The sequence below is a fragment of the Pipistrellus hanaki genome, assembly GCF_964339955.1.
Source record: "Pipistrellus hanaki genome assembly, chromosome: X".
Lineage (NCBI taxonomy): Eukaryota > Metazoa > Chordata > Mammalia > Chiroptera > Vespertilionidae > Pipistrellus > Pipistrellus hanaki.
In genome coordinates this window covers 71,133,527-71,160,508 of record NC_140524.1, presented here as the reverse complement: position 1 = coordinate 71,160,508, position 26,982 = coordinate 71,133,527, and the positions used below count along the sequence as shown (strand labels likewise).

The 26,982-nt window shown below is 41.8% G+C and overlaps 1 protein-coding gene and 1 pseudogene across 5 annotated transcripts; both read right to left on the bottom strand.

The window, feature by feature from the left end:
* Window positions 1-2: 2 nt before the first annotated feature.
* Window positions 3-16,444, bottom strand: NONO (non-POU domain containing octamer binding). 4 transcript variants are annotated; one of them, XM_084869658.1, is made up of 12 exons: window positions 16,312-16,444; window positions 9,931-10,088; window positions 8,145-8,338; window positions 5,984-6,285; window positions 4,553-4,648; window positions 4,167-4,363; window positions 3,745-3,829; window positions 3,021-3,123; window positions 2,406-2,463; window positions 2,067-2,176; window positions 1,861-1,968; window positions 3-1,006 (listed from the first exon to the last, which is right to left on the bottom strand). In XM_084869658.1, exons 2-12 carry the CDS (start codon window positions 10,076-10,078, stop codon window positions 872-874), a joined length of 1,536 nt encoding a protein of 511 aa, XP_084725784.1. In that variant the 5' UTR covers window positions 10,079-10,088; window positions 16,312-16,444; the 3' UTR covers window positions 3-871. The 4 variants fall into 4 exon arrangements, with proteins under 4 accessions (XP_084725784.1, XP_084725785.1, XP_084725786.1 ...); XM_084869659.1 differs by having other exon boundaries at window positions 2,406-2,445; XM_084869660.1 differs by lacking the exon at window positions 1,861-1,968.
* Window positions 16,445-24,584: 8,140 nt separating this feature from the next.
* Window positions 24,585-25,819, bottom strand: LOC311614656 (heterogeneous nuclear ribonucleoprotein A1-like; annotated as a pseudogene). The gene has a single exon. The product of its transcript is annotated as a heterogeneous nuclear ribonucleoprotein A1-like (transcript).
* Window positions 25,820-26,982: the final 1,163 nt, after the last annotated feature.

Genomic DNA, 26,982 nt, shown 5'->3' with positions numbered 1-26,982 from the left:
AATGAAAAGGATTAAAATGTATTTTAATAAGATGATGCTGCATTACTGCTTCATTTTCAGAAAAAAACTCCGAAGGGATCAGGAACAAATCAAACATGGTACACCAATAAAAAATAAAGCATAGCATAACTACTTAAGATAGGCAATGCTAAGAGCTACTGCTGGACATTCATCATACAGCAACCCTGTTCCAAGGTTATTAGGCCTATCAAGAAAAGCTGTGAACAGCAATATCGGACACAAAAGGGCCATTCCTGGGTTGTCCTTACCCAATAAAAAGATGGAGGCAACACAAGATTTTTCTTTTTTTTTTTTTTAAAGATACACTAAAATGAAAATCTCTAAGAGAAAAATGTATTCCCTAGGGTATGAAGGGATAATATATGGGGTATAACAGAACCGTATGTATGTTATCTGTGACCTCTGCAGACATTTGCCTGAATTCCCACCTGGGAGTGAATAAAGTAATGGAGGATGTTTGTGGTTTTTGTGGTACATGTGGCAGTGTCTCCGGGGTCAGGAAATTTAAGAATGAGAATGCAAATAGAACAGGATAAACAGAATGGAATGATCAAGATTCATGGGGGCTCTAACGGGATCCACTTTGCCATTGCTCCCCACCCCTGGCCTTCAATAACTGAGACTTCAAGAATGCACCACACAGACATGATTCAACAATATACCACACAGAAATGATTTAAATATCACCCCTCCCTTGACCTCTGTCTCCAGTATACTCCCTAGAGTAGTACAGGCAGGGAAGATCTAACTATTGGGAGAAATCCCTAACACTTTTCCAGGGTAGAATTCTGGCTAGTCCAAAAAGGGTCCTTCTCTTAAGGGTTTTGGGAATCTAGACACTGCAATTTTATTAGTATCGGCGACGTTTGTTTGGAGCAAAATCAGCTCCAGGAGCTGCACGGTTGAATGCAGGAGGGGTTCCACCAATTGCCCCTATTCCTTCCATTGCAGCAGCTTGGCCAAAGCGTTCGGTAGTTGGTGGGGTCTTAAAGAGAAAAAGAGAGCAACATTACAAAAATAACCTATGTCCCCTAAGCTTCCCACCTATCTGTAGTCCCTCCCCTGGAGGCCATTTCCACCCAATTTTTCAAGGGTCCTGATGCTGGGGGTGCCTGATCATATTTTAAACTCTAGTTGAGCCTGGCTGGCATGGCTCATGCTTGAACAGTGACCTATGAACCAGGAGGTCACAGTTAGATTCCTGGTCAAGGCATATGCCTGGGTTGTGGGGCTACATCCCCATTGTGGGGCGTACAGGAGGCAGCCCATCAATGATTCTCCTCACTGATCTTTCTCTCTCTTCCTGTCTGAAATCAATGAACAATGAAAAGAAAAAAACAAAACAAAAACTAGTGGATAGCCCAGCAGGAGTACACAATGGTTAAGTGTAAACCTATGTACCAGGAGGTCACTGTTCAATTCGTAGGTTGTGGGCTTGATCCTGTGTGGGGTGTGCAGGAGGCAGCCAATCGATGAGTCTCTCATCATTGCTGTATCTATCTCTCTCTCCTTCTCCCTTCCTATCTGAAATCAACAACAAAATACATTAAAAAAAATACAAAACACAAAAAGACTAGTGGATAGATGTCCCTGAAAGGTTACCTGAATTGTGGACCCACGCCAACCATCCCACCTTTAATTTTTTATTTCTATTATTTCTCCTTCCTTTTAATCCCTATTCTTATTAGCTAAGCAATATTGCATACTAAATTTCTCAGATGGTTAGTTCTACTTATGTCCTTTTTGATGAACTAGGTACATGGACAAGGGCAGGCCATCACTTTCAAGTAACCTGAAGACTATCCAGTTTTAACATTTTGATATAAGAACTAAAATCACCTCAGGATTGTATGGACCATAAAGTATATTTTGACACTTGGTTTTCTCAGGAGTCCAAAATAAAGATCTTGAGGTTTCATTGGGTAACAGTGGTTCTAATACTGTCATCTGTAGCAAAATTATGGCAAGTCAAGGGATTATGGAAGCAAAGTCCTTTCTCCTCCCATCACCATTCAGGGTTACTATTAAGACCCTGCAGTTATTACCAATCCCAAGGTTCCATCTGGCATCATAGTGGCAGGTCCTGGAGGAGCTGGGGTACCAGCAGGCACAGGAGCAGGGGGCATGGCACCTCTGTTGTTTATGCCCATAGCACCTAAAGCAGAGCAGTGTGATCAATACAGGAGAAAGATATCATCTGTCTCTTTCCGTTCTAAAGAAAACAATTCAACAAGACCTTTGTGCTAAGACATATTACCCCACCCCCCAAAAAATATGCTCCCAGAAATGTGAATTCCTTAAATCCAGACTACGTAAAAGCTACATAGCTCACCAGAGACAAGACAAGAAAGGAAATCAGAGCCATTAATCTCCTGAGTCCTTACCTCCCATAGCCATCTGGCCCATCCGTATCTCCTGCTCTCTCTGAAAAATAAAAAAACACTAAAGACAGTCTAAGACAGCACTGCATTCTCCCACAATCCATTGAACACCACACACTAAGGAAAGTATAGTGATAACACATCCCAAATACACTGAGACCAAGCTGAGGAACAACAACAACAACAGTTTTTCACTAGTTGTACAGCGAGTTCAAGATCAGAGCTACTAGGACAGTCTCCTATTAGGTACAAGAGAGTTATGAAAGGAAAGGGGAAAGATAGTTATTTTTTTTCTATAGCTCCAACCTGTACAACTTTAAGGACAGCAATGGACTAGTCAAGGCTGCTACAGAACTGGATATATCTCATCCTACAGTCACTGAGTCTAAACAGCATATACTGGTCCCAGCTTTTCACTCTAAATAGCCCGTGGGACAAAAAGAGCTCTCCTTCAAACCTTACCTTTCCTTCCTATGAATTATTTCTAAAAGGAGTTTCACAAAATGGAAAAATTGATCATAACCTGGTATGTTGTATAGTCCTAGTGGGCAGACAATTCATGATGGGTTTGTCATATCACGACTGGACTGGTACATCATGGGCACAAAGGAGATATACCGCATCAGGGAAGGTTCCCTTGAATCCTTCCTGCTGTCGCCGCATCATTTCTTCCTGCTGTCGCCTCATCTCTTCCTCACGGCGCCGGCGCTCTTCCTCCTGCCTACAGAGTCACCAAGGTATTTAAGCAGAGGTATTCTAGAACTTAAGCCAATTACCTTAATAGGGGACTCAGCCAAGAGGATTAAGAGCCTACTAAAGTCCTAGCCAGTTTGGCTCAGTGGATAGAATGTCAGCCTGTGGACAGAAGGGTCATGGGTTTGATTCTGGTCAAGGTCATATGCCAGGGTTGTGGGCTCAATCCCCAGTAGGCAGCTGATCAATGATTCTGTCTCATCACTGATGTTTCTATCTCACTCCCTCCCTCTCCCTTCCTCTCTGAAATCAATAAAAACATATATATTTTTTTAAAGAGCCGACTGAAAACTATCATAGCTCTCCAGGAAGCTCAATGTTAAATATGCCCAGCCCTAAAGCAACCCAGATGGAAAGAAGTTATTTCTCAAAGGAGCCTCATGAGACCAGCCCTCAGCTATTTTTTCTTTAGTGTAGCCCTGGGTAATTCCCAAGAACCACTGGCAGCTGAAACATCTCCAATCCAAAGGGAGAACTTCAGAAACAGCCAAGAAATGTTTGCCAACATATTTACAAATACATGAGGTAGCTCGGTGGTAGGAAGCAGGAGTGAGACATTGTGAGAGAAAAAAGTGTTGAGAAGAGTTACCTGAGCTCCAGTTGCTTTCGTTTTTGCACTTCTTGGTTGTGCAGCTCTTCCATCCTCCTAAGTTCTTCTTGACGCCTCATCAAATCTAGAAAAACAACAGACTTGATTGAGATTATCCTTCATTCTCCTCAATGGGCCCAATAATTTTCTATAATTAAAGATCCAGAAAGCAAAGTGGATATATAATCCCTCAGTGGCCATCTGAGGTATCCGGATTCCAAAAATTCAGCTAAACCTATTATTTCCTTTTCCACAGAATCCAGTATTCTCTGCCACATCTCCAAGCTCATTTGCCTAACCAAGATCAACAAGATATTTTAGAGGATAAAAGTAGAGGTTTAGGCCTTTTTCTACTGATTAATACTAAGAAACTCGGGAAAAACTTATTCTTTTAGTTTTAAGACTTAGAGGCCTGTACTCACCCTGCCTCATTAGCATGACCTGGTGCTCATGGCGAGCAGCCTCCATCTCCATCTCCAGCTTCTCACGAGCTTCCTTGATGTTGCGGTCCACTTGGTCCTGCTGCTGTTTCTCCATCTCAATGAGTGCCTTCCAGCGCATGGCATATTCATACTCAAAGGAGCCAGGCTGTGCAAATCTAGGTGGCTGCTCCCTCTCCCTAAAGACAAGGTTCCTGGGTTACTACAATTCTGTCTAAAATGCCAATTAAGCAATGTATTCCCCGAGTGCCAAGATAATGGCTGCTAGTAAATACATATAACAAAGACCTGTCTCTTTTACACATCCCTTAACAGGCTTCCTTAAGAACAAGCAAACAGCTAACAGGTAATCTGTAATGACAACATACTTGTGAAATTGCTGGTTTTTTATAACCAGCTTCTCTGGAAGTCCTTCTTCATCATCTAACTGGTCCATGGGCTCCACAGTCACAGGTCGAGGAAATCTGGGAAAAAGAAAGATCAAATTATACCCTTCACTAGGCTTGCTCTCTTCACCTGCCACTGACACATGAACTACTTTTAGGGGTCAGGACAAGACAATTAAACTTATGAACGAGTTTTATACCCAGTCCAAGTAACCAATTCCATTTAATGGCATTATGTGGAAATGTGAAATCTGGGTTTGATAGAATCAAGTCAGGCTTCAGATCCCTGAATACAGCCTTTAAAAAGATGTTCAGCCTGGCTAGTATAGCTCCATGGTTGAACATCAACCCATGAACTAAGAGGTCACCAGTTCGATTCCTGGTCAGGGCACATGCCTGGGTTACAGGCTTGATTCCCCAGTGGGGATTGTGTGGGAGGCAGCCGACTGATGTTTCTCTTTCTCCATCTCTCTCCCTTACTCTCTACAATCAATAGAAACATAATTACTTAAGTGCAGCCTAAATATGTATTATCTAAAGAACTCCAGACAACTTGGGATAAATTCTAAGATATTGCGTGCTTTTCAGAGTTATAAAACTTCAAAGAGGAGACTTAACACTGATTAAATGACTCACTGAAGGACTGAAAAAATTTAACATAAAAAATATATATCCTGCCCTAGCTGGTTTGGCTCAGTGGATAGAGCATTGGCCTGTGGACTCAAAGGTTCCGGTTTCAATGATGGTCAAGGGCACATGGGGTACATGCCCGGGTTGCAGGCTCGATCCCCAGGAGGTAGCCAATCAATGACTTTCTCATCACCGATGTTTCTCTTTTTCCTTATCCCTTCCTCTCTGAAATCAATAAAAATGTATTTAAAAAATCCTCACTTAAGGATATTTTATTGATTTTAGAGAGAAAGAGGAAGGGAGACAGAGACAGAAATATTGACAGGAGAACCATTTGACTGCCACCCGCATATACCCCAACCAGGGAAACCTGCAACATTCTGGTGTACGGGATGATGTTCCATCAACTGAGCCAGGGCTATTAAAGTTTGTTTTTTAATCCTCCAACTATAGTTGTTAATTTAAGATTATGTTAACAATTCTACTAGCCCAGGCGGCATGTCTCAGTGGTTGACATCAATCAGGTCACAGTTCAATTCCCGGCCAGGGCACATGCCCTGGTTGTGGGCTCAATCCCCAGTGTGGGGTGTGCAGGAGGCAGCCGATTAATTATTCTTTCTAATCATCGATGTTTCTATCTCTCCCTCTTGCTTCCTCTCTGAAATCAATAAAAATGAAAAAAAACTTACTAGAAAGCTGAACCAGTATGAACAGTATTTAAATGAGCACAGGAACAGGGTTTCTAAAGGCTAACTTCCCAGATAACAATGGGCCCTCACTCACGTGGTTAGCAGGAAGGAACCTTCACTGCATCTGTCCAGAGCTTTCCGAGCAGCTGGCTTCCCTGAGAATTCAACAATGCCTTTTCCTGAGGGCCTTCCTCGGTCATCCACGATGACTACGGCCCTCTCCACCTGGCCGAACACAGAAAAAGCTTCCTCCAGCAGTTCGTTGGACACATACTGAGGAAGGTTTCGGACTGTAAGAGATGCACTATGGCAGGCAAAGCGCACACGCAGCTGCTTTCCACGGAGTGGCATGTTGTCCAGCTCTACTTTAGCAATCTCTGCTAGGGTTCGTGTTTCCTAGAAAGCAGAGAGAAATTAGAATAACTCAGCTTAATAGACCACCAACTACACAGCTATAGAGAGTTTAAAGTAGCACCTGGCTGGCGTGGCTCAATGGTTGAGCCTTGACCCATGAACCAGGAAGTCATGGTTCATTTCCTAATGAGGGTACATGCCCAGGTAGAGGGCTCGATTCCAAGTGTGGGGCATGCAGGAGGCAGCCAATCAATGATTCTCTCTCATCATTGATGTTTCTATCTCTCTCTCTCAAATCAATAAAATAAATATATTTGTTTCTAACTCTCTATCCCTCTCTGAAAAATATCTGGCCAGTTTATATCCTATATAATAAAAGGCTAATATGCAAATTGTCCTCTCAACCAGCAGGCAGGCTGCCAACGCCCATATCCCCTTCCCCTGGCCAGGTTGGCCAGATCCCACCTATGCAGGAATTCATGCACTGGGCCTCTATATGTTAGAAGCCTGATGCACTAAATTCGTGTAAGAGGCTTGGCCCTTGCAGCCCCGGCTTCATCCAGAAGGTTGTCTGGACGGTTATTCTGCTGTTCAATCTAATTAGCCTATTAGCTATTACATAGGACACACTGAGTAGCCAGATTATTATGCATTCAGAGATCATAAAATCTGGCCACTCAGTGTATACTTAAAACAAACAAACAAACAAACAAACAAACAAAACACAAGGCAGAAACCGTATGGCTCAGTGGATAGAGTGTTGGCCTGCGGACTGAAGGGTCCTGGGTTCAATTCCGGTCAAGGGCATGTATTCTGGTTGTGGGCATATCCCTAGTGGGGGGTGTGCAGGAGGCAGCTGATCGGTGTTTCTCATCGATGTTTCTAACTTTCTAACCCTCTTCCTTCCTCTCTGTGAAAAATCAATATATATATATATATATATATATATATATATATATATATATATATATATATATATATATATATATTAAAAAAAACCACAAGGAGCTTGACAACAGCATATAAAGAAGCATGGATAGGACTGAATTGTGTGTGTTTCAGATCACTCTTTGGTTAGCCTAACTGTTCTGATGGCCTTGAAAAACCAATTGGAAATCCTAACTTAAATGGTTATCAGTATCACAGGTTATTCTGCCAAGGGTAACATATCATCTGGACAATGATCAGCATAAAACCTACCCTTACAATACAGGAGAGCTAGAATATTTAAATTTCAGCTAGCTACAAACAACTTAACCAGAATCTCTTATGTCCTCCAAGAGACCTCTTTAGAACCATGAACCTTGATTGGACCCCCTTCATAGTACTAAAGAGGAATCTGAGCCCCAGAGAAAATGACTTGCCTTGAGCGAGTGGTACACCCGGAAGGAATACTAGTTCTGATCATATCAAGTTCCTCATTTATGGAGATAAGTAAAAAAAATATATATATTAAAAATACATTTTAAAAAATAATTAAGATAATAAATTTTATGTTATGTGTATTTTAGCACAATTAAACTTTAAAAAATATACACAGCTCTGACCGATGTGGCTCAGTTGGTTTAGCATCATCCAGTGCACTGAAAGGCTGCCAGTTTGATTGCTGGTCAGGACACATGTCCAGGTTGCTGGTTGGATTCATGGTCAGGGTGTGTGTGGGAGGCAACTGACTGATATTTCTCTCTCTCTCTCTCCCTTCTACTCTCTTTCAAACCCAATAAAAGCAATATTTTTAAGAAATCTCTGAAGAAAAAATTTTAAATCTGCTTTTGTCCTATTCCATCAACTACAACTACAAGCTTTTAGTAGACCACCTGAGAATTATTTACTGCCTTATTTTCCATAGACATTTCTTCCCAGCTTCCCCACCTTTGTTCTATAAGCCTACAGTTGCTTACCAAGCGGATAAAGCCAAAGCCCTTATCCTTATGAATGAAGACTTCGCCTGCCTTTCCATATTTCTCAAATAATTTCCTCATTTCCTCCTCAGTGATGTCAGGAGGAAGATTGCCCACAAAGAGCCGGCTACGTTGGGTGAAGGTCTTCTCTCCTGGTTTCCTAAAATTCTTCAGGTCAATAGTCAAGCCTTCATCTAAGAGAAGACAAGAGATTTATAGTCATTAGGAAACCTAATTGCTATAGAAAAGCCAAACACCATTTCCCAATGCAATCTATCCACTAACCACTTATCACTAAATTGCACCTTAGAATATGAAAGCAGTATACATATATTGGGGGGGGGGGGGTGGCTACTGTGGGCCAGGAACCAACTTGGACTAAATCAAAGGCAGAAAGACAATACAGGAGCTATTGGCCAAAGAGAAAATTAAGCAAGTCAAGGAACTCTATGTAAGAAGGGACAGATTTTTGAAGTATAAAGCACAGTTGTTCCATTTCCCAACCTCACTCATCTTCATAACCTTACAGTTCCCATTCTCTCAGGCTTGGGGAATAACAGAATAAAAAGAAATTAGGTAGGCTCTAGCCAGTTTGGCTCAGTGGATAGAGCGTCAGCCTGCAGACTGAAGGATCCTGGGTTCCATTCCGGTCAAAGGCACATGCATGGGTTGTGGGCTTGATCCCCAGTAGGGGGCGTGCAAGAGACAGCCAATTAATGATTCCCCCTCATCATTGATGTTCTATCTCTCCCTTTCCCTTCCTCTCTGCAATCAATAAAAATATATCTTAAAATAAAAAAAGAAATGAGTTAGGAAAAAGTATTCTTTGTGAAATCTCAGAAAATTAAAAAGGTTTGAAGTAGGTTTTACTCCCATCCCCACCCAGCCGCCCAAAACCATTTAGTCCCTCTATGCCCTTTCCCACCTCCACCCTCTGCCACAATCACAGCATCGTTGTCCATGTCTGAGTTCTCCTCCACCCCCTTTTAGGTTTTAGAGGCACACAATAGGCATTCAAAGTTTGCTGAACAAATGGAAACATACCTTTAAAGACTTTTCACTGATTTCAAATGGGCTGGCACAGGCCCCAGGCTAAAGTATAATAATACTCAGTACCAGACTACTTCTCCATTAAGTCTTAAAGACTTGTTCTTTATGTTCCCTAATTATCAATCATCTGATTACATCTAGGAAACCAAGCTTTGAGGCAAAACATGCAGACATCTGTTTTGCTGCAACCTATACTCAACTGCTATCCCTACATGCCTTCTCCTTGGTTTCAGAGAATCAGCCTTTTTCTATCTTAAGTATTAAGAGGTAAATAGAACAAAGACTTATTCCTTTATAATCCCAAAAGACTCATCTAAAAATCAAGAACCCAGCCCTAGCCAGTTTGGCTCAGTGGATAGAGTGTCAGCCTGTGGATTGAAGGGTCTTGGCTCAATTCTGGTCAAGGGCACATGCCTGGGTTGCAGGCTCGATCCCTAGTAAGGGGCATGCGGGAGACAGCTGATTGATGTTTCTCTCTCATCGATGTTTCTGACTCTCTATCCCTCTCCCTTCCTCTCTGTAAAAAAAAAAAAAAAAAAAAAAATCAATGAAACAGTGTGCTGCGTGTATGTGTGTGTGTGTGTGTATGTATGTATGTGTATATATATATATACACACACACACACACACATATATATATATATATATATATATATATAAAAAATATATTTTAAAAACCAAAACCCCATTCCTAAGAGGGAACCTATCTCAACCCCATTACTTAGCATGCACTCACTTTGGCTGCTGGCTTGTTGGCCATTTGCAGGTACTGCTGACGGTGGTGGCTGCTGCTGTTGCTGGTGGTGCTGCTGGTGGTGATGCTGATGATGCTTTCTTGGAGCATGGTTTTGTTTCTCCAAGTTAAAGGTTTTATTGCTCTGCATATTTTGTACCCTAAGAAGAAAATGTGGACAAATACATTCAGTGCTAAGAATGCAGTCACCTTCCTGATGACTCATATTGTTTGTCATCAATCATCATTGGTATCCTGACTTTTGCCAGATCCTAAAAACTGGTTATTTTGAACAAGCATGGCAAAGGAATACAATTCAGAAATATAAAACAACCGTGCATTAGCAGTTATGTGGCATACAGAAACTGGACAAGAATCAGACAAGAACAGCTTGCAGTAGAATGACCTGAGGAATCTTCTAGTTCAATAATTTTACATATAATAGGAAACTACTTTTCCAAACAGATCTACCCCTTAACTGTTAGCCCTATTATAAAATTATTAAAGCACATTTTAAAAACACGACTGCCCTAGCCGGTTTGGGCAACAGGGGCTGCAGCGGGAAGGGCTGGGTGATGGCGTGAAGGATGGGCCAAAACCCGCCCCTGTGGCCACTGTAACCTCAAGGCCCACAGTTCCTTTCAAGGTGCATGAAGTCATGCACTGGGACCCTAGTGTAAACATAAAATGTTAAATTCTGTCATCTAAAAATTAAAGATTAAAAGAAAACAAAATGAAAATTTCTGGCATAATCCATAAATTGGCAGTTGATGGTTTTAAACTGACATCCAAGGACAGTTCTTCAGTTAATGAAATAAAAGGGCAAAGTTAATTCTAAACACAAGACCCTTTAGGCAGAATCTAGCTGAAGGAAAGATACAAAAAAACCTTATGGTGAATACATCATATGATACCTTTAAAACAGTGCAAGCTACATTTTAGATGAAGAAAATAACTTAATTTTTGGATAATGGACATATAAGAATACCTTTCTGTGCATAAAAATCCTTAATATATTTTATATCATATCCCACCAAAACTGGGAACTTCATTGCAATTATTAAATACTATATCCAAAAGTTGTTTCACAAGACAATAGGTAACAAGAACTATCAAAATGTTCATATTCTTTAACTCAGGAATTCTGTTCCTAGAAATTCATCCTAAGAATTTTTTAAAATTTAAAAATCACACCCATGAAATATTCACTGCAATGGTGTTTATGGACAATAAAAATGGTAAATAATAAAAAATGACTTATATATCCAAAATCAGAGGCCTATTTTTAAATATATTTTGATTTTTTACAGAGAGGGAGAGGTAGAGAGTTAGAAACATCAATGAAAGAGTCATTGATCAGCTGCCTCTTTCACGCCCCCTGCTCGGGATGTGCCCGCAACCGAGGTACATGTCCTTGACCGGAATTGAACCCCATACCTTTCAGTCTGTAGGCCGACACTCTATCCACTGAGCCAAACCGGTTTCGGCTCAGAGGTCTAGTTTTTAATTATGATACAATGGAATGTTACACAGAATTAAAATTTATGAAGACCATGTAAGCATGAAAAATTGATACTTTAAGAGGGAAGGGGCCGAAACCGGTTTGGCTCAGTGAATAGAGTGTCGGCCTACAGACTGAAAGGTACGGGATTCGATTCCGGACAAGGGCATGTACCTTGGTTGCGGGCACATCCCCAGTAGGGGGTGTGCAAGGGGCAGCTGATTGATGCTTCTCTCTCATCAATGTTTCTAACTCTTTATTTCTCTCCCTCCCTCTCTGTAAGAAATCAATAAAATATATTTTAAAAAAGATGGAAAGGGTTTTTTAAATTCATAAATGTAGATAACAGAAGGTAGGCAAAAATAAAAACTGTCCTGCTTGTTATAGATTATTGATGATTTTTTCCTTTGTTTTTATTTATTATTATTTTTTATTAAATTATTATTTGTGTACATATCTTACCATTCTCCCCCCCTCCTATACATACCCTCCCTCCCCAGAGTTTTGTGTCCATTGCTTGTACTTATATGCATGTATACAAGTCCTTCGGTTGATCTCTTATCTCCCCCAGATCTCCCTACCCTGCCCGCTGTAATTTGACAGTCTGCTTGTTGCTTTACTGTCTCTATATCTACCTTTTGGTTCATCAGTTTATAATATTCTTTATTATCCATAAATGAGTGAGGTCATGTGGTGTTTCTCTTACTGATGATTTTTTTTTTTTTTTACTATTTTTCTTTATTAAATCAATCATTCAACAAATAAATATTCACTGAATGCCAACTATTTGCTAGGCACTATTCTAGGTGCTTAGGATGCATTGATGAACAAAGCAAATATTCTTGCCTTCTGGGTCCTTACCTTCTAGTGAGAGACAAAACAATATACATATTAATTATATCACACAGTAGTTAAGAAGAGGTGTTACTGGAAAATAAAAGGGGGTGGGGGGAGGAAAAAGAGGCAAAATAGATAGGAAGTAGAAGGTAGTAATTTTAAATAGAGCTGTGAGGTAACATGTCACTGGAAAGTTGGCATTTAAGCCCAGACTTGAATTTTCTCATTTATGTCAGTCATCAGTTTTATTTCTCATTAATAAGGCACCTATCACATAATATCTTTGTTATAAAAAACTTAGATATAAAAACAAAAATAAAAATCCAAAGACCCAGCACTAAAAAAATAGTTAACATTTTGGCATACCCTCCTAGTCAGATTTATATATTTGTAGGTAACTTTAAATAGAATACGATAAAAATTATTTTATAATGCCTTTTCTACTTTACGACACATGACTAAGTTTTCATGTTACTAAATCTTCTACATTGTTAATGCACAGTATTCAGCTGTCAACCAAGATACTATTGTGTTGGACATGTGTTGTTTCTAATTTTTCACCATTATAAATAACGCTCAAGCTAAATCTTGGGGCATAGCCCTGAGTAAATATTGCTGTTTCTATTTTTTATTCTTTAGCTTTCAGAAAATACTATATTATGACTATAGTCATAATGCACCATTGTATATTCAGATTTTCCTCATCTCTATAGTGAACATAATTATAATTTTAAAAGCTACATAAAGCCCATACGGATTTACTAAACTACTCTCTACTATGAGACATTTAGGTTGTTTTCAATATTTTCCTATTATAACACTGCAGTAAATATCTTTGTGTTTGTAGCTTTCTGCTTAATTATTTCCTTAGGATAAAAATCGTATAACCGAATCTGTGACTCTTGCCACATAGGGAAGCATTGTTTTCTCAAAAAATTGTAATAACTTTAAATGCCATGAATAGGTGTAGCAGTTTCACAGCAAATCGGTTCAGACTGCAGTCACCTCGGTTGCAGGCTAGCCTCCAACCCATCAGGGGGCGTGCGGGAGGTAACCAGTAGATGTGTCTCTCTCATATCAATGTTTCTGTCTCCCCCTCCCCCCTTCCACTCTCTAAGAATCAATGGGGAAAAAATATCGGGGGGGGGGGGGGGGTTTAGCAAAAAAATAAAAATTTTTAAAAAAGGAAATCATTATTTTAAAATAAGATATATATAAAATAAAAGCATATAAAAGTTAAAGTCTACACCAGCAACAGTTGGGAGCAGGTTTAAGTTGGGCATTAGAATCAGATATTTTCCTATTTTATACTTTTTTCCCATAGATACTTTTTGAGTCCCAGCTATTAAACATCTCCCTTCCCTGACCTCAAAGTGGCCTACAACAGAAACCTGAATGATTTTTCACAGCCTATTTTTCAAATAGGTCTTATCTCTGGCTAGAGCCCAAGGACCCTCTTTTTCCCCCTCAGCCTTTAAGGCACTAGCCTCAGTACCTTGCATCCCATTAAGGAATTTACAATTTATAATTTACATGTTAATAGAAATCCTTAGAAATCCATTCAAAACTGAAATATTAAAAACTCTTTTATCTTTACACCTTACCCAAACCTCATCATTCCATTTCAAAAGGCCATTTTACAACTTTTTAATAGAAATGGACTACCTTTTTGAGGATAAAGTTCTAAAATGTTCTAGACCATTTAATTTGAATTACTTCAAGGGAGGTTATTTTATTTAAAAAATTCTTTATTGTTAAAAGCATTACATGTCTCCCCCCCGACCACTGACCTCTCTCAGCCCACTCCCACCCCCAACACAGGCCATCACTCTGCTACTATCAGTGTCTATTGGTTATGCTTACATGCATGCATACAAGTCCTTTGGTTGAACTCTTACCTCCTCTCTCCCCTTTCTTCCCTCTGAGGTTTGACAGTCTGTTCGATGCTACTATGTCTCTGGATTATTTTTGTTCATCAGTTTATGTTGTTCAAGGGGAGGTTATTTATTTTATAAGTATAGTGTGGCAGTTAAGGTGATGATACAAAACATCGACCATTATGTCAGGCACTGTGCTAAGTCTGCATTATCTCCTTTAGTAATCACAACTATTATTATTCTGGATAAGAAAAATGATGCCCAGCCAAGGTCACATGGCGTGATGGAGCATGGAGTGGAGAATCCCATACTCACCTCTATACTACAGGCTTTGTAATTACTCATTTCCATTTCAGAGTTCCAAACTAGCCATGTTACCTAACTTGAGCCTTAATTTCCTCACCTGTAAGATGGAGATAACAATCCCTACTTTACAGGGCTGGTATTTTAAGGACTAAGTGAGGTAATGTACACAGCAGACACTTGTTCCTGCTGGAAGCCATTACCCTTATTTCTACATATGGTAGGTGCTTCAATTAGACAAATGTCATTAATTACATTCTACCTCCTCTCTTCTCGATTCTAGCAAAAATCACTTGTATAACCAAATTCCATACCTTTGGGTTTTTAAATAAATGTCTCCATAATGCTCATCTTTATAATCTGCCCTTTCTGTTTGTTCTTTCCCAAGCAGGCATTCAATGGTGAAGACTATGTAATATTGTATAAATCCCTTAAAACAGTGCCCACAGAGTACCTAGGTACTCAGTAAGTATTGTCCCTATCACCTACTTCTGATGATGACTACCAATATAATTTGGGAATATGTGCAGAAATCACTGGCCCCCTAACCATGGGGCCTCTGAGAAGAGAAAGTACAAAGATCAACAGCAAGGATTTCTATCTGCAAGACGAACCTTGATGAAGTACTTGAGAAAATATGTATTGCTGATTTAGAAAGACGGGGGCTACTGAGCATGAGATACAATTGCACAAGTGTTTACAGGACCAAGTGCATTACTGTATCACATATCTGAAAACTAAGTAAATGTCCCCTTAATTTTCAGGATAAGGATCAACTTTTTAAGTGGAAACATTCAGGAAATTTGGTTAAACTCTATCAGACCAAATGGCCGCCTGGATGTGAACCATCCTGAAAGCTGTAGAATGCACTAACATGGTAAGGTCCTTTTTTATTTTCTAAGAGTTTCTTAGGACCTTTCATTTGAAAACAAAGAAGTTGAACAAAGACAGTAAAAATCTAACCAGTGTATTCCGAATTGGCAGATTTATCAAATAAAAATACACAACATAGTAAAATTTGAATTTACGACTAGAAATGGCTTATTTGTATGGAAGTCCCATGAAACATACTAAAAAATAATTCGTTGTATGTGTCAAATTCAAATTTAACACGGCGTCCTATATTTTATCTGGCTACCCTACACCTACCTCAACCTAGATTTAAGATACAAAGTGCCTCCCGGTCTTCTCTAACCTTGACCTCTCTGTTAAGAACACAAAGAAAAGTGTCACCTTACGACAATCGTTTCTCCGAGTGGAAAACAGCCGACAAAAAAAAATCCATCAAATTAAGTTTCATTTTTTAAAAGTGATGCTACACGTGGTTGAGCAGCTGGCAACAAGACTAAAAGGGCACACAGGAACCTGAGGAAGAAAGCGGAGGGGTTTGGACGAACGGATGAACTTTCCAGCTCAGAGTTCTGACAAAGAAACATCGCTCGGGGTGCCCCAGTGGCTCATTCGGAATTCATGGCCTCGCGAGGCCGAGGGGAGGAGCGCCCTCCAAAGCGCCTCCTCCTCCTGCCGCGACTCCGAGACTCCGGGATGATAGACCCCACACCCTCAGGCCCAGGGCAGCTCCACGGCCCAGGAACTCACTGACAGGACTAAGATCCCAGGCCCCGCCGCACAAAGAAAGGCGGCGGGAGAGGAAGCGGGAGTGCGGTTTGACTGTGAGAGGCCCCCCCACCGCCCCGCGCGCGGGTGGGCTGGGAAGCCAGTGGGATGGCGGGCACAAGGCCTCAAGGGGCCTTGGGAAGGGCCAAGCCCTCCAAACCGAACCTTGCCCTGGCCTCTTCCTTCACCGATTGTCGCGAGGAATCCTATTCCCCTCTCACGGGAGAACTAAGTCGTCCCCAAACTCACCCTCTACCGACTGTTCGCTCCTCAAAGTAACGGCGACGCTACACGGCCTCTACCGTCCCAAGAAAAGAGCGCGCGACCGCCGGAAACGCAACGACGGAGCTCGGTGCCTCCCCACGGGCACAAAGTGGCATTCTTGATTGGTCACCTGAACTGCCAATCAAGATTCTTCTTCAGAGGCGGAATTAGTTTGCCGCCATTTCTACGATCCTATTGGCTGCCGAATGCGAAAGGCTTGGGTTCGTGTGAACGACGGATGGGGACAAAGAGCGAGGCTTTGTACCTAATGCGCATGCGCTGGTTTCGTCCGCTAGAGGCCCAAAAGGAAGGGGGAGAAGGGGGATGGAGGCTCAGAAGCGAAACGTAAACCAGCTAATAGAAAGACTGGAGGACCAAATGATTGCGAGGAGGGAGAGGGAGAAAAGGAGGAGGGAGGAAAGTGGAAAGAGAGAGAGAAGGGAAGGAAATGTGCGCGTAGGCGTGCTCTGAGGATTTCTGCACTGCGCCTGTGCAAGAAGCCAGAGCAACAATGTCGTATTCAGTAGTAGATCTAGTCTTTTCCTGCAGAAAAAAGGCCCCGCCATGTTGCTTTTTCACTCTTCCTCATTAGGGCTTGCACTCTGATACTCCATACTTAATCAGATATTTAGAGCACTCCTGGTGCCAGGTCTGCTCATGAAGCCCACCTGAAATAATCACTATGGTTATGTAAAGGGCTGCGGGAGGGGAGGGAGGGTTGATACCTTATTCTCTGTGATTACACAGAATTGTAGCCATGTACTCATTTCCATGGTAACCAGGAAAATCAGCAGTCCAAACATCACTATTGTTCCTAAGATTTACAGAGATTCAACAGGTGTCATCATTACCATGGATACATTATAGACCTCTAGATTCTAGATTCTGTAAGGACAATGTTTCCCAAACTTCTCTCATGATGAGAATCACCTGGTGGAGTTGTTAAAATACAGATTCCCCTGAATCCCAACTAAGAAGTGCTAAACTAGAATTTTTGGGAACATATAGGTAAAATTGAATACTTAAAAACATATAGGTAAAATTGTATACTTAACAGTTAAGTATACAATTTTACCTATATGTTCCCAAAAATTCTAGTTTAGCACTTCTTAGTTGGGATTCAGGAATCTGTATTTTAACAACTCCACCAGGTGATTCTCATCATGAGAGAAGTTTGGGAAACACTGCAGGACAACAATCAGGCAATCGCTTTTATTTTTCAGTAACGCCTAACTAGCTCTAGCCCTGTGGTGAATCAAGGCTACAAGGCTCAACTGATAGCTCCTTGTAATTATTCCTACTAATTAACAAATTCACACTCAGGTTTTCAGGGTGTCCCAACTGGCTCCACCTTATGTGGGGACACAGAGAACAAGACCTGCACTGTCCAATAGAGGTTTCTGCAATGATAGAAATGTTCTGTATCTACTCTGTTCAGTACAGTAGCTACTGGCCATATGTGACTGACCAATGAGGGCTAGTGCAACTGAGGAACTGAATTGTTAATTCTATTTTGTTGTTAATCCTCACCAGAGGATATTTTTTTCCATTGATTTTCAGAGAGTGGAAGGGAGGGAGGGAAGAAGGAAGAGAAAGAGAGAGAATGAGAGAAACATCAATGTGAGAGAGACACATTCAATAGTTTGCCTCCTGAATGCACCCTGACCAGGGCCAGAGATTGAACCTGCAACCCAGGCATGTGACCTAGACCGGGTAATTGAACCTGAGACCCTTAGGTTCAAGGACCGATGCTCTAACCACTGCTCAGTGGCAATTCTATTTTAATTAGCTAAAATTTAGTCACATGTAGCTAGTGACTACCATATTGGGTGTATCTGGACCAATTTTCCCAAACTTTTTAAGAATTAGCAGCTCTGAGACCGGTTTGGTTCAGTGGATAGAGTGTTGGTCTGCGGACTGGAAGGTCCCGGGTTCGATTCCGGTCAAGGGCATGTACATTGGTTGCAGGCACATCCCCGATGGGGGGCGTGCAGGAGGCAGCTGGTCGATGTTTCTCTCTCATCAGTGTTTCTAGTTCTTTATCCCTCTCCTTTCCACTCTGAAAAAAAAAAATCAATAAAATATATTTTAAAAAGATTAGCAGCTCTATTATGAAAAAAGATATTTTATGTCTATCTTTTCTAAAAAAGGCATTTTTTCCCTGCTTGTGGGAAAAAAAGTCAAACAATACTCAACAGTATAAAGAGAAAAGTCTCTTTCTCTACTCATTCCAATGGTTACAATTATCACCACATTCTTGCATTTCTATTTTCTGTGTTTGTACTGTCCTGGTCAAACAAAAATGTTATACATTTTTATATATATGTTTCTGAGTCATGATCTCACTAAAAAATACTTTAGCTATCTTTCTATATAAATATAGAAAGATGTATGAGGACATTTTAATATTAAGTACCACATGATGGTTTTCAGTATCTGTTGTGGGGGAAAATTATTTTAAAGGTACTATAGTACATTCATGTATCTCCTCAAGGCAATCACAACATAAGCAGAGAAATCCTATCTAATAAAAGAGTAATATGCAAATTAGCATCACTCAGCTACACCCACCAGCTACTCCCACCAGCCACATCCACCAGCCAATCAGAGTATGCAAATTAACCCCAACCAAGATGGCTGTGGCGACAGAGAGCAGGAGAAAGGCTTGGGTTTCTCTGACAATGGAAGAAGCCAAGCTTTCTGCCTGCCCTAGCGGGCCTAAGCCTCCATTCAAGGCTACAAAGTTTCAATTATAGAAGGTAAACAAATCCAAACAGAAATGGTGGCAGACACAAGCAAGCAGGGGGCTTGGCTCTGGTCCTGGCTAGAAAGTTTCAATTGTAGAAAGATACTAGGGCCTCCACTTGGGTTGCTGGGGAGCGTGGATGGCCTGCAAAGCACCACAGGCCTCCTGCCCAGGCCACCCCACTCCCCAAGGGAAACCCCACCCTGATCTGGGACACCCTTCAGGGCAAACCAACTGGCTCCCACCAGGCCTCTATCCTAAATAATAATAGAGTAATATGCAGATTGACCTTCACTCCAACGCATAAGATGGTTGTCCCCATGTGGTCAAAGATCCTGCCCCCATGTGGACACAAGATGGCCATCACAAGATGGCCAGCAAGGGAGGGCAGTTAGGGGTGACTAGGCCAGCAGAGGAGGCAAACAGGCTGGCATGGGAGTGGTTAGGAGCAATCAGGAAGGCAGACAGGTGAGCAGTTGGGAACCAGCAGTCCTGGATTGTGAGAGGGATCCCAGATTGGAAAGGGTGCAGGCTGGGCTGAGGGAGACCACCACCCCTTCCCCCTGTGTACAAATTTTGTGCACCGGGCCTGTAGTAGAAAATAAATAAATCTCAGATACCAGGGTCTCCACTTGGGTTGCCAGGGGGTGTGGCCAGCCTGCAAACCACCACAGGCTCCTTGCCCAGACTGCCTCACACCCCAAGGGAAACCCCACCCTGGTCAAACCACCTGGCCCCCACCCGTGCACCAGGCCTCTATCCTATCTAATAAAAGAGTAATATGCAAATTGACCATCACTCCAACGCACAAGATGGCTGCCCCCATGTGGTCAAAGATCCTGCCCCCATGTGGGCACAAGATGGTCACCACAAGATGTCCAGCCGGGGAGAGACCAGGCCTGCAAGGAAGGGCAGTTGGGGGTGTTCAAGCCTGCAGGGGAGGGAAGTTAGGGGTGACCAGGCCAGCAGAGGAGGGAAGTTGGGGGTGACCGGGCCTGCAGGGAAGGGCAGTTGGGGAGGACCTAGACCTGCAGGGGAGAGCAGTTGGGGGGGACCAGGCCTACAGGGGAGGGCAGTTAGGGGCAAACAGGCTGGCAGGGGAGCAGTTAGGCATTAATCAGGCTGGCAGGGGAGTGGTTAGGGGGTGATCAGGCTGGCAGGCAGAAGCAGTTAGAGGCAATCAGGAAGGCAGGCAGGCGAGCATTTGGGAGCCAGCAGTCCTGGATTGTGAGAGGGATGTCCAACTGCCTGTTTAGGCCCTATCCTATTGGGATTGGGCCTAAATGAGCAAACATCCCTGGAGGGGCCCCAGATTGGAGAGGGTGCAGGCTAGGCTAAGGGTCACCCCCGCCCACATGCATGAATTTCGTGCACCGTGCCTCTAGTGTTAATGAAAACAATTAATTTCAGTACTGTCAGCAAATAAAATAACAGAATATTAGAGGTAAACTGGTAACTTAAAGGAAGCCTGGTTGTGCTTGAGTGGATCAGGATAGAGAGCCTTTGAATTTGGTCTTAACTAAGAGGCAGAATGGCCGGTTTTAGGTAATTTGTCATAGCTGAAGAGAAGTGGAAGGCTAAGTAATTGGAAATTAGATAGACAGGTATGGGCCAAATAATCAAGGACCTGTGCCATGCTTAGAAGTTTGTACTTTAATCTCTAGATCACATGTGTCAAACACAAGGCCCGAGGGCCAAATCCAGCCCGCCAGGCCTTGCAATGTGGCCCGCACCGCGCTGTCATCACTGCACTCCGCTGTCAGTTTATGACATTGTCAGTTTATGACTGTTCAGTAAACCATTCGGCCCGCGATTTAGGCTGGATTTTAGATTTTGGCCCCTTCTCTGATTGAGTTCGACACCCCTACTCTAAATGATGGGGATAATGGGGAGACAGTGAAGGTTTTTTTTTTTGTTGTTTTGTTTTTAATATGTTGAGTTTTCTGGTTATAAAAGTAATAGTATATGCTTATTGAGGAAAGAACTTGAAATGCAATGCACATAAGTATAAAAAATCATCATAATGCCACCTTGTAGAAATAACTTAACATTTTGGTATATTTTCTTCCTGACTATATAGCTTACATATACATTTGTGGTTGTATGGGTGTGTGTGTGGGGGGGGGGGGCGGGAATTTGGATTCATATATGTGTGTGTGTGTGTATATATATATGTATATATATATCGATATATATATGTGTGTGTGTGTGTATACATTATAGATATATTGAATAGATATAGATATAGATATAGATATAGATATAGATATAGATATAGATATATAGATATAGATATAAAGATACAGATAGACACACAGACTAAAAGACAGAGATAAAGAGATTACAATTTTCCCATGTATGATAGGTTTGAACTTCAGGAAAATCACTGTATTCGTGCCCTAAGGTTACTGTAAAAAATTACCACAGCCCTAGCCCATTTAGCTCAGTGAGTAGAGTGTCAGCCTGCGGACTAAAGGGTCCCGGATTTGATTCTGGCCAAGGCCACATGTCCGTCCGGGTTGTGGACTCGATCCCCAGTGGGGTCATGCAGGAGGCAGCTGATCAATGATTCTCTTTCATCATTGATGTTTCTCTCTCTCTCTCCTCTCCCTTCCTCTCTGAAATCAATATATATATATATATATGTGTATATATATATATATATATATATATATATATATATATATATATTGTTTTAGAAGTGTGTGCTTAAAAAAATTACCACAAACTTAGTGGCTTAAAACAACAGAAATGTATTCTCTCATAGTTCTGGAAACCAGAAGTCTGAAATCAATATCACTGGGCTGAAATCTAGGTGTTGACAGGGCCATAATCCCTCAGGAGGCTCTAAGGAAGACTGTTCCTTGTTTCTTCAAGCTTCTAGGTCAGTGGTCGGCAAACTCATTAGTCAACAGAGCCAAATATCAACAGTACAACGATTGAAATTTCTTTTGAGAACCAAATTTTTTAAACTTAAACTTCTTCTAATGCCACTTATTCAAAATAGACTTGCCCAGGCCATGGTATTTTGTGAAGAGCCACACTCAAAGGGCCAAAGAGCCACATGTGACTCATGAGCCACATGTTGCCAACTGCGGTTCTAGGGGATTCTGGCATTCCCTGGCATGTGGCTGCCAGAAGATCTTCCTGAAGTGATCTTCCAGTGATCTCGGCCTTCATGTTCACATGACCTTTTTTCCTCTTTGTGTGTCAAATCTCTCTCTGCTTCTTCTTTTTGTTTAAATATATTTTTAAAGATATACAAAAACTTCAATGAGAGAGAAACATCTATCACCTGCCTCCTGCATGCCCCCCACTGGGGATTGAGCCTGTAATGCTGTCATGTGACCTGAACGGGAACCTAATGGTGACCTCCCTGTTCATGGGGCAGCACTCAACCACTGAGCTACAGCGGCTCAGCTCCCTCTGCCTCTCTTATAAGAACACTTGTCATGCTCTAGCCAGTGTTCTCAATGGATAGAGCATCAGCCCTCACACTGAAGGGTAGTAGGTTCAATTCCCAGTCAAGGGCAGGCACTTTGTAGGTTTGAGCCCTAGCCCCAGTTGGTGCATGTGCCAAAGGCAACCAATCTCTCTCTCTCTCTCTCTCTCTCTCTCTCTCTCTCTCTCTCTCTCTCTGTCTCTCTCTCTCTCTCTCCCTCTCTCCCTCTCTCCCTCTCTCCCTCTCTCCCTCTCTCCCTCTCCCTCTCCTTTCCTCTAAAAATCAATGGAAAAATATCTTCAGCTGATGATTAAAAAAAAAAAAAAAAAAAAAAAAGACCCCAGCCACTGTGGCTCAATGGTTGAGTGTTGACCTATGAACCAGGATGTCACAGTTTGATTCCTGGTCAAGGCACATGCCTGCCATTGCTGGCTCGATCTCCAGTAGGTGGCATCCAGGAAGCAGCCAATCAACGATTCTCTCTCATCATTATTGTTACTATCTCTCTTTCCTTCTCCCTTCCTCTCTGAAATCAATACACACACACACACACACACACACACACACACACACACATATATTTTTTAAATTTTTTTTAAAGAATACTTCAGCTCGGCAAGCATAGCTTTGTCATTGAGTGTGAACCTAATAACCAGGAGGTCATGGTTTGATTCCTGGTCAGGGCACATACTGGGTTGTAGGCTTGATCCTCAGAGTGGGGTGTGAAGGACGCAGCCCATTAATGATTCTCTTTTATTATTGATGTTTCTATCTCTCTTCCTTTCCAAAATCAATAAAAATATATATTTTTAAAAGAATAATTCAATTTAATAAATAAAAGGAAACATTAATGCTGGCCGAAACCGGTTTGGCTCAATGGATAGAGCGTCGGCTTGGGGACTGAAGGGTCCCGGGTTCGATTCCGGTCAAGGGCATGTGCCTTGGTTGTGGGCATATCCCCAGTTGGGGGTGTGCAAGAGGCAGCTGATCGATGACTCTCTCTCATTGATGTTTCTAATTCTCTATCTCTCTCCCTTCCTTTCTGTACAAAATCAATAAAATATATTTTAAAAAAAACAAACAAACAAAAAAACACACACACACACACAAAAAAAACACATTAATGCTGGAAACCAAATCAGTTTCACCAAAAAAGAGATGTTGACAGGAAGCCAGGAAAGCTGGTCAACAACCTTAATTGCTCTAACCTTTAGTTGAGACATTGTTAGCTAAAGCAGAATCTACCTTGTTTGTCCTGTGAAAGTTTCTGTTATTTCCTGCCTAAGGGCTACATGTAAATTTCTGTTTATGTTGCCTAAGATGTTTTCCCCAAAAGGGATGGCAGGGCTAGAGCAAGGAGTAGTTCTCCCACTAGAGTTGGACTACCGCCTGGCCCCCCATATAACCAAATTGAATTTCTTCAAGTCTCTTTTCATTTGTGTGTGGCCCTTCTCCAGAAGCTGAACCCTGAATTGGAACTCTTTCTATGCGGGCCATGAAAGAGAGTCCTATACATTGGTATAAAAAATACTTGTCATACATTTAGGGCCAACCTTGATAATCTCCCCATCTTATAATATTTAACTTAATCACAACTGTAAAGTCCTACTTTTTTGCCATTTAAGGTAACATTCACAGGCTCCAGGAATTAGAACAGGGATATCTTTGGGGGTGCATTATTCAGCTTACCACAGTCACCCTGGCAATCGTGTGTAGGAAAGATTGGGGGAGATAAGCTAGGAGATAGGATATAACACAAAAAATAATTTCAGGTGAAAGATGAGAAAGGTCTGAACTAAGACAGTGGTTGTAGGGATAGAGAAGAGGAAACCAAATCCAAATATTTGGAAGGTAGGATCAAGGGGACATAATAACCAAATAAATGTAGGGGGAAGAAGTGGAAGAAGACTAGAACAATTCCCTGGTTTCTGTTTTGGGTGCCTGGATGTCTGATTGTGCCACCAACCAGGATAGGAAATAGAGCACCATTGGGAGAAAATCAATGCAGTTTTTTTTAAAGATACATTTATTCAGCATCATGATCAGACTATTACATTTAGAAATCAACAGCATGGGTGCAAAAAAAAAAAAATCTACATTAAAACCCTTGGTTGGAATGCTTTACACTTTCCACAGAACAGAAACTAAAATAACCTGTCATACAATTAGTCACAAATACAGTCCTCAAGGTTTTTTTGCCCATTCACATGAGTATTGTCTAACAAGTCTTCTTTGTGGCAGCTAGGCCCTGCCACCACTGTGCTTGGCTGAGTTCACAAATCTGTTGTAACCTGTAGCTTCCCTGTCACTTGTCTGGCTCTCCTCTCCTGCTAAGCTTTGTTTCCTGGCAGTAATTAAAACATCCTGCCACTGCCATAGCTACTGCTGCTGCTGGAACCACCATAGACACCTTGGTTTCGTGGTTTGGCAAAGTATTGACCTCTACCACCATAAGGGCCAGAGCTTCTGCCTCCAAAGTTTTCTCCTTTCATAGGCCCAAAATTTGAAGATTGATTGTTGTAATTGCCAAAACCATTGTAGTTTCCACCACCTCCAAAATTGCTTCCATCATTACCAAATCCATTATAGCCATCCCCACTGCCACCATATCCACCGCCACCACGGCTGCCACCAAAGCCACCTCGACCATTGAAGTTTCCTCCGCGACCAAAGTTGTCATTTCCACCAAAACCACCTCCACGACCACCTCCGAAGTTTCCAGACCACTTCGACCTCTTTGGCTGGACAAATCACTAGCTTATATAGGGCTTTCCTTATTTCACAGTAGTGGTCACTCACAGCACGGTATTTCTGAATGACAATCTTGTCCACAGAGTCATGGTCATCAAAGGTTACAAAAGCAAAGCCCCTCTTTTGGCCACTGCCTCGGTCAGTCATGATTTCAATCACTTCTATTTTCCCATACTGTTCAAAAATAATCTCTTAGGTGATGGTCTTCAGTGTCTTCTTTAATACCACCGACAAAAATCTTTTTCAGTTAAGTGGGCACCAGGTCTTTGAGAATCTTCTCTTGAGACAGCCCTCTTTGGTTCCACAACTCTCCCGTCCACCTTGTGTGGCCTTGCATTCATGGCTGCATCCACCTCCTCCACAGTGGCATAGGTGACAAACCCAAAGCCTCTGGAGCGCTTGGTGTTTGGATCTCTCATCACCACACAGTCCGTGGGCGTCCCCATTGCTCAAAATGGCTCCTCAGACTCTCATCTGTTGTTTCAAAGCTCAAACCTCTGATAAAGAGCTTCCGCAGCTGCTCCTGCTCTTTGGGAGACTCAGACTTAGACATGATGACTACAATAGGGGAAATCTCAACGATGTTTACTCCGCGGCGTTCACCAGCAGAAAGGCTCAATGCAGTTTTGATCGAGTTCAAGGTGAGAGGAGTCAGCCAAGCAACAGAAGAACAGGATCCAGCCCGGCTGGTGCTGCTCAGTGGTTGAGCATCCACCTAGGAAACAGGAGGTCATGGTTTTGGTTTAGGGTCAGGGCACAAGCCTAAGTTGTGGGCTCGATCCCCAGTGGGGGGAGAGGGGGAGGTGCAGGAGGCAGCCGATCTAATAAGCAGAGTTTCTATACACTTGCAATGAACAATTAAAAAGCTAAATTAAGGAAAAATCTCATTTACAACAACACGAAAGAGAATGAAATACTTAAGAACAAATTTAACAAAATAAGTCAAAAACTTATACTCTGAAAGCTACAAAATATTGCTGAAAGAAATTCAAAAAGATCTAAATAAATGGAATTCGATTAATCAGATAACAAGTGTTAGCAGGAATGTGGAGAAACTGGAATGCTGTTGACTGGAATATAAAATAGTTCAGCTACTGCCCTAGCTGGTTTGGCTCTGTGGGTAGAGTGTCAGCCTGTGGAGTGAAGGGTCCCTGGTTTGATTTTGGTTAAGAACACATGCCTGGGTTGCAGGCTCCATCCCCAGTAGAAGGCAAGCATCATCATTAATGTTTCTATCTCTCTCCCTCTCTGAAATCAATAAAAATATATTTATAAAGTAAAATAGCCCAGCTACTTTCAAAGACAGTCTGACATTACTAAACAATTAAACATGAAGTTACCATATGATCCGGAAATTCCACTTTTCATTATCTATTCAAGAGAACTGAAAACCTATGTTCACATTAAAACTTCATACATATGGCCGAAACTGGTTTGGCTCAGTGGATAGAGCGTCGGTCTGCAGACTGAAAAGTCCCAGGTTCGATTCAGGTCAGGGGCATGTACCTTGGTTGCAGACACATCCCCAGCAGGGGGTGTGCAAGAGGCACCTGATCAACTATTCTCTCTCATCGATGTTTCTAACTCACTATCCCTTTCTCTTCCTCTCTGTAAAAAATCAATAAAAAATATATTTTTTAAAAAATTTAAAAAATAATAAAAAACTTCATACATATGAATGTTTATAGCAGCATTATTCATAAAGCCAAAAGGTACA